This window comes from Amia ocellicauda, chromosome 13 (genome assembly GCF_036373705.1).
Source record: "Amia ocellicauda isolate fAmiCal2 chromosome 13, fAmiCal2.hap1, whole genome shotgun sequence".
Classification (NCBI taxonomy): Eukaryota; Metazoa; Chordata; class Actinopteri; order Amiiformes; family Amiidae; genus Amia; species Amia ocellicauda.
This window is the reverse complement of record NC_089862.1, coordinates 34,374,718-34,390,443: the sequence shown is the minus strand read 5'-3', so window position 1 is coordinate 34,390,443 and position 15,726 is coordinate 34,374,718. Positions and strand designations below refer to the sequence as shown.

At 44.5% G+C, this 15,726-nt stretch overlaps 1 protein-coding gene across 3 annotated transcripts in view; it reads left to right on the top strand.

The window, feature by feature from the left end:
- Positions 1–15,726, top strand: part of bnc2 (basonuclin zinc finger protein 2) — a 204,664-nt gene that overhangs the window by 142,207 nt on the left and 46,731 nt on the right. For all 3 annotated transcript variants that reach the window (XM_066720704.1, XM_066720705.1, XM_066720706.1), the window contains one exon: positions 4,158–4,393. In XM_066720704.1, coding sequence (XP_066576801.1) covers positions 4,158–4,393 — 236 coding nt within the window. The remainder of the gene's footprint in view (positions 1–4,157; positions 4,394–15,726) is intronic.

Here is a 15,726-nt window from a genome sequence, read left to right as displayed (position 1 = left end):
AATAGAAGAATAAAGCGCACACTTCCTCTCTGCTTATCTGGCGAACGCACAGACGCCCATTATTAAAAAATGACTCTTCGTTAAAAGGAAGAGAAAATCGGGAGTCCCGGTGTGTGAGGCGCGGTTTCGGAGCTCGGTGTGTGCTGCTGTGTGTGAGATGCAAGCCTCACCTTGTGTCTCTGACCTGCCCGTCCGCTAGAGCTCGGTCCTGCTGTCCGAGGGCATCGCTTCTTCATCGTTTCTTTAATAACGAAAATGAGGGTAAGGAGAAGAGGAAGAAGAAAACTTCCCCAGGATTTGAATCATGTTCTTGTTAGCGACGTGCCATTAAAGGAGCTTAATTAGGGAACTGCAGCACAGTGTCGCGCTGGGGAGGACTGGGACGAAAAGCACCTTCTGTCCCTGTCTGGAATCTCACACCTCGCTTTAATGCACCGTGCATGTGACCTCGTTGCTCTAATTAAAGGGACGGCTCTCACACCTTCGGCTCTGACATTTCAGAGAGACCTCTTTAGCCCTGGCTTTCAAGCAAAAAGGTACAAGTTTTAATTTGTAATAAGCCAGAAAACGAACCCAAGACAGAAGTCACATTATCTCTGCAAACTATAAGAGAGATCAGGATGAATGAGGAGGAGGTACTAAAGGGACTAGCAGAATTAAAAACAAACAAATCACCTGGGCCAGATGGGATATTTCCAACAGTACTTAAAGAAATGAGGGAAATTATTTATAGGCCGCTAACTGAAATATTCCAAATGACACTTAGAACAGGGGATGTGCCAACTGACTGGAAGACAGCAAATGTCATACCAATCCACAAGAAAGGGGACAAAACTGAGCCAGGAAATTACAGACCAATCAGTCTCACCTGCATCACCTGTAAAATGTTGGAAAAAATGATTAGACAGAAAATAGAGGAGCATCTTAATGAAAACCATATTCTTGGAGATAGTCAACATGGGTTTAGACGAGGCAGATCATTCTAATTTATTAGAATTTTTTGAACATGCAACTGCAGCTCTGGATCATGTGAAAGCATATGATATGATATACTTAGATTTCCAAAAAGCTTTTGATAAGGTTCCACACCAAAGACTCATCCTCAGATTGGAAGCTGTAAGCATTCAGGGTAATGTAAGTAGATGGATTATGAACTGGTTGATGTATAGGAAACAGAGGGTGTTGATTAGAGGAGTCGCTTCTAACTGGAGTGAGGTTGTTAGTGGAGTTCCACAGGGATCAGTACTAGGGCCTGTGCTTTTTCTAATCTATACTCATGATCTGGACTCTGGGATAGTTAGCAAACTTGTCAAATTTGCAGATGATACTAAAATAGGTGGCTCAGCAGATACAATCTCGGCAGCACAGGCTATTCAGAGGGACTTAGATAATATTCAGTTGTGGGCCGACACCTGGCAGATGATATTCAATGTGGACAAGTGCAAGGTATTACATGCAGGTAACAAACATGTCCACTATAATGACACTATGGGAGGAGTAGAACTAGATGAAGTAACGCATGAGAAAGACCTAGGAGTCTATGTGGACTCCTCACTTTCTCCATCCAAACAATGTGGGGAAGCAATAAAAAAGGCAAACACAATGTTAGGGTATATTGTCAAAAGTGCAGAATTGAGAACAAGGGCAGTGATGTTCAGACTGTACAATGCACTAGTTAGAGCTCATCTGGATACTGTGGACAGTTCTGGGCTCCACACTTCAAGAAAGATATCGCTGCTCTAGAGGCAGTTCAGAGGAGAGCAACCAGACTTATTCCAGGTCTGAAGGGAATGTCCTACTGAGAGACTGAGGACCTGAACCTTTTCACCCTGGAACAGAGGAGACTACGTGGGGACTTGATCCAAGTCTTCAAAATCATGAAAGGCATGGACCACATCAAACCAGAGGAGCTTTTCCAGATCAGCAGGGACACACGCACCCGGGGACACAGATGGAAATTGGGCTTCAAGGCATTCAAGACAGAAAACAGGAGACACTTCTTCACACAGAGAGGCGTCACAATCTGAACAAACTCCCCAGCGATGTGGCTGAAGAGACAATGTGGGAACATTCAAAAACAGACTGGATAGGATCCTTGATCACTTAGTTATTAATGGACACCAAACGAGCACGATGGGGAGGATGGCCTCCTCTCCACTGGACACTTTCTTATGTTCGTATGTTCTTCTTAGGCCGGGCTGCTGATGGCATCAGATTTATTTTTATGGGTGAAGGTTGAATCCTTATATGATCTAAATACTGAAAAACGTGCTGAAAACAAATGACGTATGAATAGGAGATATCAGCTTTTTTCTTTTAAAATCTTAATACTAATATCAAATACTTTTCTCTGCAAACCGGTAGATTTCCTTTCAACAGCATAGCAGAGTAATTTCTTCCCTAATATTCCCGCCTGCGCTGATTTGCTGTCCGAGGTAGACATAACTAGTTGCCATGTTTTATTCCCACCCAATCAAGCACTGCCAGCTCTATCCGTTATTTCAAATTCACCCCATGCTTTTAACTGTGATACAGAAAAGAGCAGTAGAGAAAAAAAGATAAAAGAAAACACCTGTTTGCCAGGCCAGAGAAAGGCCGTCAGCGACCGCCACCGAGCCCCCACTGATTCTTTCTCTTCCCCCTTCACTCTCTCCGAGACCTGTCAGGAATTATTTTATTTTATATATATATTTCATTTCATCTGTACATTGGCAGCGACTCTGACAAGTAGTTCTTCATTTTTTATTATGTTCGTGTCTGGCAGAATCTGTTGTCAGGCAAGAACCTCGTCAGCGGAAAACCTGTCGTGGGATCAGAGGAGACAAAACCAGGTGTCACACAGACAGTCAAAACTGCGGAAAGAACGGAGGGAGGGGGGCAGAGAGAGATTAGGCTAAAGAGAGAAAGGCAGACAATTACATTAATGCCTCTGCTTTTATCTCATAGATGTGTTATTATCTCCCGGTGCTGAGTGCGCAGTTGCCTCAAAGAGAAGACGGAGGGAGACAGGGGGGAAACTTGATAGTTATTAACTGAAGAGGCCACGTGTGTGTCAAAGCTGGATGGGGTTCAAAGTTTGCAGCTCGAGGAAAGAGGGAGGGAGAAAAGAGGGGAAAAAAAACACGCAGACAGCAGTGTCTGTGAACTAGCTGTGGTTTCGCTCCCGGCAGCAGAAAGCCAGTGGCAATCTTGGCTTGGAATCAGATCATAGGAAACTCTGCTGAAAGATCTCATTCAGAAATGTTTTAATTTGATTTAGTACACGGTAGCTTGAGCAGGTATTTGTATTTTTTATTTCACAGGTTGTCTTTTTGAGTTTTTTTTTTTTTTTTCTTGACTGTGTACTCCATTTGTATGATTTTCTTATTTTATTCCGGTTCGGCGTATTTCACAGATTTCAAACAATGTTTTTATATTTTTTTGCCTCCAATTCTATTCCGGTTTGAGTTTAATATTGTGGCCGACCTGCAGATCAAGTTTGAGTCGGATTTGACCCACAGCATCGAATCTGCATGAGTTTCTCATCAGCGGACAGGCTGTGGATAGTTCCTATCAAAAAATGAACCTTGTGACTTTCCACGTTTACGCAAAATATGTCCAATTTCAGCTCTCTGTGTCAGACTCCCCTCAATCTCAATCACATTTGTGTTTTTGAGCTGTGGAATAACACGGACAGTTAAACATTATACTTGTCTTTATTTCTTGATTTACTTATTTCCTTAATTACTTTTGCTGCTGTCCTTGTGTTTGCATTTTCCCAGAATGCACCACTGCCATTTGTCTGTCTGGGTAACATTGAAAGCAGTTTGTTGTCCGGTCATGTCTGGGAGAAAGTGAATTCAATAATTCTGTGATCTACCATGTCTTTGCTTCATTGCAACATCAGAGCTCACCGTCAAAGTCTGGAGTTCAAATAATATAAAACCTATTGCGCAAAATCAAAACAAACAGCCACAAAACTTCTCCTCGATGTCACGATGGGAGGAGAGAGAGAGGAGGGGAGAAGCTGGTGTGGCCAAGTCTGCACCGATTAACTGAGGATTTAAGAATTGTAAAATGACATTCTTTTTAAAAAACAACTGGATAATATATATTTTTTGATGAGTGTGTGATATTCCCGTGTCTCTTTTGCTTTCCCCCTCCTGACTACCGGTCAGCGCTGGACAAGCTGAGCACGCAGCACCTGTACCACCCCACGCAGGTGGAGATCGTGCAGTCCAACGTGGTGTTCGACATCAGCAGCCTCATGCTGTACGGCACGCAGGCCGTGCCCGTGCGCCTCAAGATCCTGCTGGACCGGCTCTTCAGCGTTCTGAAGCAGGAGGAGGTGCTGCACATCCTGCACGGCCTGGGCTGGACGCTGCGCGACTACGTCCGGGGATACATCCTGCAGGTGAGTGGCCCGTGGGCTCCGGACACAATGGGACACGAGCCCTAGGATTGCAACAGGGACGGGACAGGGGAAGGGAAGGGAAGGGACAGGAGGTTAAAAGCATAATTAACAAATTGGTGGAAATAAACAGGTACGATACTTTGTATATTACAATAAATGCATATAGGGAATCTCTACGCAAGAGCATTTTGCAATATTGTAGGAAGAGATGACTTCGACTTTGTTATTCCGCCCATAAATAAAAATTGTGTTAAACGAAGGTTTCCTGTTAATTATTGCCCTAATTAATCACCACACTGACCTTCGTGTTGTCAAGGCTAGAGATATTATAGCGCATAAGTATTGGTCAAACTTTTAATTTCACAGGCAGGAATGCTGTTGTTTAGTTTTGTTGTGTTTCCAATGATATATAAATGGAAGTTCTTCATGATTTCTTTAAATATTTTACCAATTATTACTTAAGTATATAAGTAAGCACACACCAACAAAAAGATAAATAAATAGCTACATAAATCGATACAATTAAACAAGCATGTCAGAAAGTTTTGGCGTACACAGGAGTCTTAATTTAAACTACCAGCTGCGTCTTTATGAAGTCATTAATGTTTATTTTTTATTTTCAAGACCCAAGCAGCGCAAGGCTGTTGGGAGTCACAGCCCACGACCATCTCCGTGAATTCCCTCTTCATCGCTTCTAGGAAAAAGCAAACGATAAAAAAAAACTTGAAACTAAAAAGACAAGTTGCCGTTTTCGGCGTACACGCACTCACGCGGTGTCACTCTTCACACCCTCCCGAGTCTCCAGTTCTCCCGCTATTCTAGTGTTCTGTCAGCATAATGTCCCTTCACGGAAAAGAAAAACCCAAATGAAAAAAAAACAACAGAAAAATGTCACGCCAGCAGATTATAAAAGACCACAATGGTATGTTTCCCCTCTCTCCCCAAATTGAAATCAGACACGTATTTTAATCAAAGGTACAGCAGTTTGGTCTCGCAGCAAACCAAAGTGTTCCTGAATGAATTAGTTAAGAGAAACTTTACATGTGCTTGTGGTTACTCCGACGTGTCCAAAGCCAATAGCAGACAGAGGTAGATGTGTTGTGTTTTGAGGCCACGATTAAGTGGAACAATATGCTAACCTTAAGAGCAGAGATCTCGAGAGCGCTCAGCTTCTGTGAGTAAACCTCTTTTTTTATTCCTTTACCCTTTTTAATCATAATTACACAGTCTTCTAATTGTATTTGGGAAATCAGACCCATCAAGTCATTACATAGGAGGTATTTTTATCTCGGTGCAGTTGGCCGCCTGCTGTTCCCTCACTACCCCCGTGGTATTTCTAACATTACTCTTATTTGTTTTTTTGTTCTGTTTTCAAATGCGAGGCTTTAACAATCACCGCCATGAGACAGCAGTCCCAGCAGGGATATTGAAACAGTATCTCCTTATATAGCCCTTTATTATCAGCTGGTTTTAATATACTTAGCCTTTAAGACATGTGTCGCGGATTCGTACACCGTTCGGGGGAGATATGTTGCGGGAGGGGGGTCTTCTGGACGGCGAATAAAAAATAAAATGCGAAAGAGCGTCGTCTTGCCAGAGAGAGCGCCGGCCAGACATTCCACAGATTTGTTCAAATAATCTTCAAAGAATTTTCAACTGCACTGTTTGTCAGTCACATTAAGGATAGTAAAATCCCATAATACCCTATTAGTCTGTAAGTATGTATGAAATTCAATCAGTTAGAGCCCTCAGGGCAACAATTTTATCATTATTGCTTTTAACAACAGTCTATTGAATATTATATCTTGTAAAGGACAACATTTATTAGTGTCAGTGGGGAGACTGGGTGGAATATTTTAGCCAGTATTGACCACATTAAGACGGAGTAATAACACAAAGCCACTGGGAAGGGAGGGAGCGGGGGTGGGGGGGGACAATGCTGCTAATGAAGAGTCGGAGTGATGGCTTCATCGGGATCTTAATGACACAAAGAGATGAAACGGTTTGTGTATCAGGTGGGAAACCCTGGGCCGAATTCACAGGCCTCTCTTGAGCTCAGTCGCTGAGGTCATCAATAGCCGTGTGAAGAAGACGACCCTTTCACAAAACAAACACTTACGACTAATGTTAGTTAAATGTTATCATAGTAATTAACCCCAATGCCTAGAGATCGTCCTCGTCTTATCTCTCTCTTCTCTATCTATCGCTTCTTACCATCTGATTCATTTGTGTTTGTATGAGCAGGGCGGCCTACATGTATGGCTTTTCAGAGGCATTTTTGCGCTACGTCCAGTGCTAAATGTTGGGGCGACAATTTCCACTCACGAGGCTGAGAATAATCCCTGTCATTGACCATGATATTAACCGTAACGAGTCCTTCTATACTAGTACAGTGTTTATGTTATGTTTATAATCGGGCAATAATCACGAAGGGAGCGCCGATATGACTTTGCCTCTCGTTTAAAGATGCTGTCTCTCGGTGCTCCTTCATAGTTTTTTGGGGGTCGGGGGGGTGGAGGGGTTTAAGTTGTCCTTTAGGATGTGTTCTTACTTCTCTGGATTTATAGCGCCTTCGACAAAGTATAGCTGTTCCCTGGTTGCAGATACTCATTCACACTGTCTACAGTCAAAATAAGATACACAATAAGTGTGTTCAGTGTAGGGATACAACAATTGCCTGTGTTCAATCCATGCAGTGGCAGCTCAACAGCCCGGACGTTTAAAACAGCCGGGAATCTGGTTTAAGTGATGCCTAATGCTGTATGAACGAAAAACTGCAGGTGATTTAACTGACTCGGAGCAATAAAGGACCTCTGGGCTGCCATGTAATAAGACTAACATTAAAGACCTTTATTAAGATGCGCAATCCTCCTGCTCTCATCTGAGGTTATATTAGGACCTGGGGGACGTCCTCTGAAGCGATGGCGGCTCGCGGCCCTGTGCTAATTGCTGCCACGTGCAGCCGCGGTCTGGGAGCCGCTGTCACTGTGACGCGGGGCTCCTGTCCCTCGTCTTCCTCGCCACTAATGGGGGGAAATAATCGGGGCTGTCTGTTCATGTCGAAACGCTGCAGTGGCTGTTTAAATGTTTCAGGATACTCCCACAGTGCAGGACGAAATCAGTCTTGTTTTGGTGATCAGGTCCGTGTAGAGATACGGAAAGGGTTTAGTTTCTCTCAATGTCTTTATTTACAAATCACAACAAATACCTCAAACACATACAGGGTCCAATGGCTGTCCCTGGATCCTGCCAGCAATGCGTTTGTTTGGTTTATACCTTGGCTCTGTATTTCTGAATGATACGACACCTTCTGCTGACCTGTCATTAACCGGCCCGTGATAATGTTAAGTAAAATGTACTTAATACAATATTTGTATTCTGCGGCTGGTTCTGTGTGCTAAACAGCGCGTGCCACTAGAGTTCAACCCATAGTTTTACAACATCATAATAAAAAGCCGAGAGTAAGTGAGTAAACCCTGAACTTGCACCACACGTCTGATATAAATCTCATTCTGAAATGTCACTGTGAATGTGTTCAGAGAAATGGTTTTCATTCCAGACATTTTACAGAGGATGCTACGAAGTTCATACGCAATGACACACACTTACATCATACGATCAGTTCCGTACTGAGAGCCTGATTGAAAAAAAACATCTTTTGCTCATTAAAATATGAGCGATAAAACCAATTTTATTCAATCTGATTGATATTAAATTAAAGGGTGAATCATTTCAGTAATTTTACTTACATATAAGGCAAATGTTGCTGAAACGTTTATTTTTGCGCCAATTTTGAGAGTCTTCTCATAAGTATTTAAGTCAGTAACCTGTAGCTTCACTTTTGCTCATTAGTAGCTTCCTTTTCCTATCACAGAAACAGGTGCCAGAATGTATCTTTCTTTTTATTGTTTTCTCTCACAACCTGTCCAAAGCTGTTCAGAAGTCCCCCCGTCTACATGTCTAGTTGAAGGCTAGTCTTGACGTAAAACATCTTCAATTGAACGACACGGCTGAGGATGAATATTTAGCCCCAGAAAGAAAAGAAGCAAATCAATGTTGACAAAAATCTCTTCCACGAGAGCTTGCCTGCTCAATATTTTAACAAACCGTGTCTTTTCTGAAGGAGAGTGGAGAACCTCTCCGATTCATTGATGCAACATTTACAGTCTGCACTTCCCTCCGTGGGTGCAGGGTGTATTAATGAGTGAAGGGAAGGACTGGTGTTTATTGGGAGCTTCTGCAACGTACTTTCAGCTTATTTTCTCACTCCGAAACTGTTGCAATAATCCCCCATAAATTATCTTAATTGTCTTGTGGTTCAAGCACACTAAAACCAAGCCCTTGTGGAAACAGATAGAGCAGAATAAGTAATTGATGCTGAACAACGCTTGGCCTTGGGGGTGATGAAGCCCAGGGGGCATCACAGGGTCCCCAACACCAGAACACGTACAGCAAGTCCATGACACCCAATGACACGCTCATGCTCTGTGCTGGAAGCCGGCCATCACTTAATGAAACAGCTGAGTTAAATGCCTGCATCTTTACAGATTTTATAGACACACACTCTCTCAGATTCTCCCACTCCCATCACGGCCCTTTAGACCTCCCATCCGCTGTGACTTTGACATCGCCTTCCTTCTCCGGCAGCTCATTCATCTCCTTATCCACCGCGGAACGTTGCGCCTTTTTTTTTTCTTCTTTTCCGGGTGACAGGCAGTTGTTCTTGCTTGAATAACCTGCGATTTGAATTCTACCGCTTGTGGCATCCGTGTAATGCTTAGCAGTAGGTACAGCTGTTAACTATTCGCTTATAAATAATCTTTTCCCCCTCTCAACCTGTCTCCCAGGTAGCGTACCTGTCACCGTTAATAACTCACCGGGAGCTCCCCGGCGATTCGGCCCATCACTTGTCATTCACGGCGCGGCTCAGTCGCCCGCGCCCCGTGAGAGAGGAGAGGCCCCCGCGTTCGGCTGCGGCAGGCGGATCATTTCACTCCCTGACTTTCACCGACTCAGGCAGCCTCTCTGCTTCGCTCCTTCACTGTGATCCGCGACCGTGAAAAATGCAGCCCGGGCGCACCAGACAAGGGCTCCTTCACAGCTAAGCTCTTTGTATTTAACCAGGCTCTCAGGTGATGCTTTTTAATTTCTCCGCGGCAGGGAACCGTGAGATTTGTTTGACATCACCGGCTCGGCAAACTAGAGGATTGGTTACCCAGCATCCCTTACACAGCTCTGTTCTATACAAACGAGAGGTCAGAAATTAGGAAACCTGGGTCTAATGTTGTGCCCTTTACATTACTTATGAAAAATTATACATTAGTAATTTGTTTATTAATTAATTTAACTTGCTGTTGCGATACGTATATCATATGAGGGTGACGGATAACCTTTAGTGTAGAATTCTGTCAAAGTACTTCGTATGAAACTCTTCCCAACCAGCCTTCAATGCAGAACGTCTTTAAAAGCTATAACCTATATTATTATTATGATAATGAAAGATATTTGCTTGACAGAGCATCACAATGAAGCAGGGATTAGGTGGACCAGATTTAGGCAGAGTGAACCCATAGCATAAGCATTACTAAATATGCATAAATTCAACAATTTACCACTGTCACGGGTTGTTAAGAAATTGACCGTTAATCAATACCATGAAACAAAACGCCTGCAGACCTCCGAGTGTGTGTTTAGGGCTGTCGGTTTAGAAGCGGGAGAAAAAAGTCACCGTAAAAAAAAAATAATAATAAACGTGCGTGATCGTGCTTAAATGTAAATAAAATGGGGTGGGGAGTGTTGTGTCAGCAGTTTTCACCGGAGATGTCTTCTCTTCTTCACTTCTATGCCAGACAGATTCACTGTATTCTTCATTGGTTCACCCTGAAGATAGAAAGTGCACAGTACAGAGACACAAGCTGCTGCGTAGCTCCGACGCCTGGTTCACTTCACCCTAGCGATGGACCGCCACTGAAAAAAACAGAGCCCCTGTTATTTACTGCATACTTCACCCCGATTCAAACCTCACCTGGCGTCCTCAGAGCTCGCTACACTGCCGTCTAGCCAGATGTGGTGATCGTGCAATGAACCCTATCCCTCCGTGTTGCTGTCACGCTACTGAAGCCCTGAAGATGGTCTCTGTCTGTCTGTCTGAATGATTAGTCTTTGAAAACCAGAGTCCATCGTAGGAAAGCTGAAGTTCTTGTCGAAGTAGAGCAACAACAATGCAGTTTAGACACAAACTGACGAGGCAATGTTCACTTCACAAATGTCCGAGTTTCCCCAGTTTATTGACCCTGTTTTTTTTATCTATTTATACCTTGGTTTGGGACTAAATTAAAGTAGGAGGAGCTTCCGAACTATCTTGAAAAGGCCCCGGATTTGTTCCCTGTCTACCTAGACTGGCTGAGAAGAATCCGTCCTGGGACCGCATCCCACACGATACCGGTCACAGCAGATCGTTGTCATAACTGGTGCGGTCTGTGTAGAACGGGGGAACTTCTCAATCGTCCTTCAGCCATGACTTCACCCACTGCACTTACACGTACTGAAATAAGATTTCAAAACAGGAAGCCCAGTCAGGGACACAAGAGCTAGCCTTACTAAACTGAACCCAAGTGAACTGAACTGAACTGAACTGCGGGCCCGGGGACAAAATCCTTCACCGCTGCTGGTAACTCAACCCGGTGCTGATATATGAAAGTGAATCCTTTTGTTCTTGTTTCAATTAAAAGACGATCAGTGGGAGCTTCGTTATAAAACACCCCTCGGGCCCCTGGGGATGTTTGGATCAAGATGATGAAGTGAGCAGTGCCTCTCCAACCCCCTACGCCGAACCCCAGACCACCTCCCGCCCCCCACCCCCTAGTAAAATCCAAACTGATGTGTGAAAAACATAAGAAACCCTCCCTAGTGCCAGCGCACCCTTTTTAGTCACTTGCCAGCACCTCCTTTCCCCTCATATGTTTCCAGCTAGAGCTGTAAGTTGGAACAAAAAGCCGCCGGCAATGGAGACCAGATGCCGGTATTTCTTCCCTGTCACTTGGCTTTGCCGAGCAGATGGGATTCATATCAGCCGGGCATGCTCGGAGGAAGAGGCCGTGGCAGCCAACATGTGGAACTGGGGCTGAGTGACATTTTCGCTAATGTTCTGTCCTTGTAGAACATTATGCTTCCTTTTCGCTTTTATGAGATGTGGTTTTCCTGACTCAGACAAGGTTCCTCAGACCCAGCTGGAACCGTTCCCCCCCCCCCCACACCCCGCGCTTCCCCCCCGGGACCGCCGGCAGCGACTCGGGGAGCAGCAAGGCCGCACAATGGACGCGCTTTATTGAAACAACCTGACATCTGCGCGCGGCGTGCCCCCCGTCGTCTGAGGCGCGGAGGAATGCGCGGGGCATTACCCTGTGCCGTACGACGTGCTCACTTTTGATTTATTTAATGAACGGCGGCCTCTGGCCAAAAAGAAAAAAGAGAAAAGATGATTTGATTAAGAATATGTTACAGGAGCAGCAGCAGCCACTTAACAAGAGAAGTTATTAAGGTGAGGAAGCAAAATAGGAAAGAGATGGCAGCACAACGCAACAGGGGCTGTGCGGAGAGTGTGTGACACAAGAAGTGTGTCTCTTCTGCGTGGCGTGTTGCTGAAATAAGCATCTCAGTTTCATATCATAATTTGTTTCTTGTGTGTCCGTTTCCTCCAAGTCCAAAGTTGGACCACATTTTAAACAGAGGAAAGAGCAAAGGGCTTGTTTTATGTGAAATAATGAATTAATCAGCTTAACGTGAGGATTTAGATCAATGAAAAGATGTTCTAATGTGAGGCGTGCGTGTGCAAACTGGACAGAAGCCATGCGTGTGTGATTCGTGTTTGCCACATCATTCTGAAGAGCAGTCGTGGGTGGCAAAGACGTTGGCAGGCCGTGGGGCGAGCGCGGGTTCAAAAGGCACCACGTTTGTGTAGAATTTCATCACAGAAGGGTGAGACGACTTGCAGGGAAACCACGTCCAAAACCAGACCTGGAGTTGTTATGTTAGCGTGACAGGGACCGAGCGATGAAGTCATGCTCTCTGCCGGACGTGTGCGGTGAAATAACCCAGCCTTGCCGTAAACTGCCCTCGGGGAAAGACAAGACATGTGACATGGCGTGTTTGCATTCTTCCAGGCGGGAGTGATGATAACACACTGTCCGAAACCTTAAAGAAGAATCTGTGAAATTTCAGGGGCGTTTCATGTAGTTTAAGGAGAGACGGGTTGTCAGGGTTAGTTTGTTTGTCTTTTCGTTTCTTTTCCATTACAGACGACATGGAGATATTCTGCGTTTGTGGTCTGGCCACTTTATTAGGAACTGTAGGCCTGTGTTCTTATCACAGCCTGGGATTGAATAGGCATCGACTCCACAACACACTGAAATCAGAAGAGATTTTAATCTACTCGATTAAATTCGGCCTTAAAAACAGGTATGGGGTTGCTGAGGATACAGCGACAGTTTGATATAGTTTGATTTGATCTCTTGTGATGTCATTTTATAAATTAAACACATTTGGAATACAATGCCCTGTCAAACCCCTCCCACACACCTCCCGTCTCTCAAGACTTGGCTTGTAATTCCAACTCTGCAACACCGAGTCTCTCTCCCTCGCCCTCCCTGTCTCTCCCTCTCTCTCCCGCCACACGGAGGTCATCGTCACTCCGTCTTCTCCCGAAAAACTTCCATTTTAGGTAGTTGCGCTCCGTGAAAAATTTGGAAGTGTTCCCCAAACCCCCCCACCCCACCCCTCCACCTCTGCAGACTCCCATTATCTCCAAACCTGTTTTCTGTTATCACTGGCTAATGCCTCATCCGTGAGCCTCTCGGAACAAAATGTTTCTTACGTGGAATTCGAATTCATATGGTTATGATTTGAAGATGTCAAGCTAGATTTTTGTTTTAAGGCTCTGGGTCCACTCCGGGCAACAGGCACCACTGCAGGCACATCAAAGCGCCGGTGCACTGAATCAAGGTGATTCTCTCTCTCTCTCTCTCTCTCCCTGCCTCTGATCGCCGTCCTGGCAGCTGCGCACGTTACCTGTTTACCAAGAGAAGGGTTATGCGATTATTATTATCGTTATTCGCGTTTTTTACGTCATCGTTCATTTTTAACCGAAAGGACGTTGTTGTAGAGGGTGCATTTGACTTGACTAGGACCAACAAAGATGCCAGCAGAAGTAAGCATCCTGTCTACATGATTTAAAACCACAGGGCCTCCAAATTCAATTAAGAAGCCGCTTGCCCTAATTAGAACTGTTCCCAGTTTGTTTACTTTGCTGCATTGGCCGTGCACTTTTTCTTTTTCCCTTTTTGACAGGCCCTAATGTAACAGACCGCAGAGGAACAAAACAAGAGTATAAAGAACACATTTAAAACGTAAAGATTGAAGCCCAGACGGGAGAGCGAGTCCTGTTTCGAAGACAGATGTCTGAAGTAGGGGATGCCAGAGCAGTTTCTCTTTTGTTTGATGTGAGGGACTCTTGCACGTGTGAATAAGCAGAAAATGCTGAGGTTTAGCCTGGAATGGACTATAAGTATACTTGTATGTTCTCGCTTAATCTGCTCCTTGACTTGTATATTTTGTGGCAGTTTCAGTCCCCCTGGTTAGGGCTGCCTGCTAAAAGGATAAATAGGATACGTAATACAGATACAACAACACAACACAAATCATGTGCCCGAACTCATGGACCCAAGAACTAAATCCAAACCCAAAGTTGTTGCTGTCGGCGGGCTCAAGCTGAAACCTGTTCAAACTCCCAAATCGATTCAAGCTGGGAAGGGGGCTACACACAGGGGCTACACACAGGGCACAGGCTGCCCGGGATTTGGGAAATAATTCCTCTGATATTGAATTTGGAAATTATTGGAATAGCCCTGTAAACACAGCTGACACACAATCGGCTACAGAAGTTATAGAAACCATGAGAACAAACCAGAGAGAACCATGCTGCTCCGCCGGACTCGATATCGCAGTGAGTTTATTGTATATCATACCTGACCTGTGGCATTTACATTTGTGTTGTTTCTGCCACAGTTTGCAGATTGTGGCCGATTCTCCGGACATTTTCCACTTCTTCGGTTTGTGATTGGAAAACCTAGTGGTACATCTAGAGATTTCCAGCGTCTGCTCTGTCACCCGTTGGTTTCACAGCCTGGCCCAGAGCCGAGTCCTGAGTCCGGCCTTTTCGGCACTACTCTCATTAGTGGAGGGGTGAGGGGGCTGCGGAGCGGTCAGCAAACTCTGTCATTGATCCTGTTAGCCAGCCAGTGGATGTGAAGCATTCAGGTCACGGCCTTCTCGGCTTTGATGCAGCTCCATTTCACACTGCTGACAGCTCTCTCTCTCTCTCCCTCTCCATCTCTCTCTCTCTCGTTTTTCTCTCTCTCTCTCACACACACACACACACTTACAGGACGGCACAGGTTTACAGCTCCATCAGGTTTAATGAAGTGGGTGTACTATTTTGTCAGGGCCTGGATAACCCCATTTTTAAACACTTGGAAAATAAAGATATTTTCTTTAAAGCCGCCCAAACAAATACACAGATCGCTGCTCTGTTTGCTGTGTCAAACAGAACGGGGCGAGCGGTGTGTTAAAAGACTGCCGACACACACACACACACACACACACACACACACAAGCAGACCCGGGCAAACGTGTTTGTCTCTGGCCTCCTGCTCGCCGCCTCATCTCCTCCCACCTCTCTACTACTCGGCGCAGTGATGCTAATATGTTTAATGAAATCCCTGCTATTATTAATATTTCAGTTGAGTCATTAAGAGAAAAGTGGGTGTCTGAGTGTCTACCGTTCTTAATTGGTGTATGAAACTGCGGCCATGCCTGCCTACCTTGCTAAATTAGTAGAGGGAGCAAAGGCCACCCAAGACAAAGTGTAGGATCTGGTGCAGTCTCTTCTGGGGTTCAATAAGGAAGACATTGATTAACTGATTTAAAAGCCAAGAGTTAAATTATCAATTTGTGTTGCAATATGTGGATCCACCACGCACAAGTAAATAAAACAGCACAATAAACAAACATATAAAAAGCATACACACATTTAATGGTTATTAATGCATCAATGAACTACACAAATTAAAAACCTAAAGAAGAATGCATTCATGATTAAGTATCGATGATTTAAAAATGTCCAGATGCAATGCAAAATAAAAGCAGATATGATACCTGCTACATGATGCTGAAATGGCATTTTAATTTATTCCTGTATCAAGACAGCAATTAAAACATTGTCAGCGGGTTTTGACATTTCTCAAGTGGATATTTTGAAAACAGGTCGTCGCCTCATC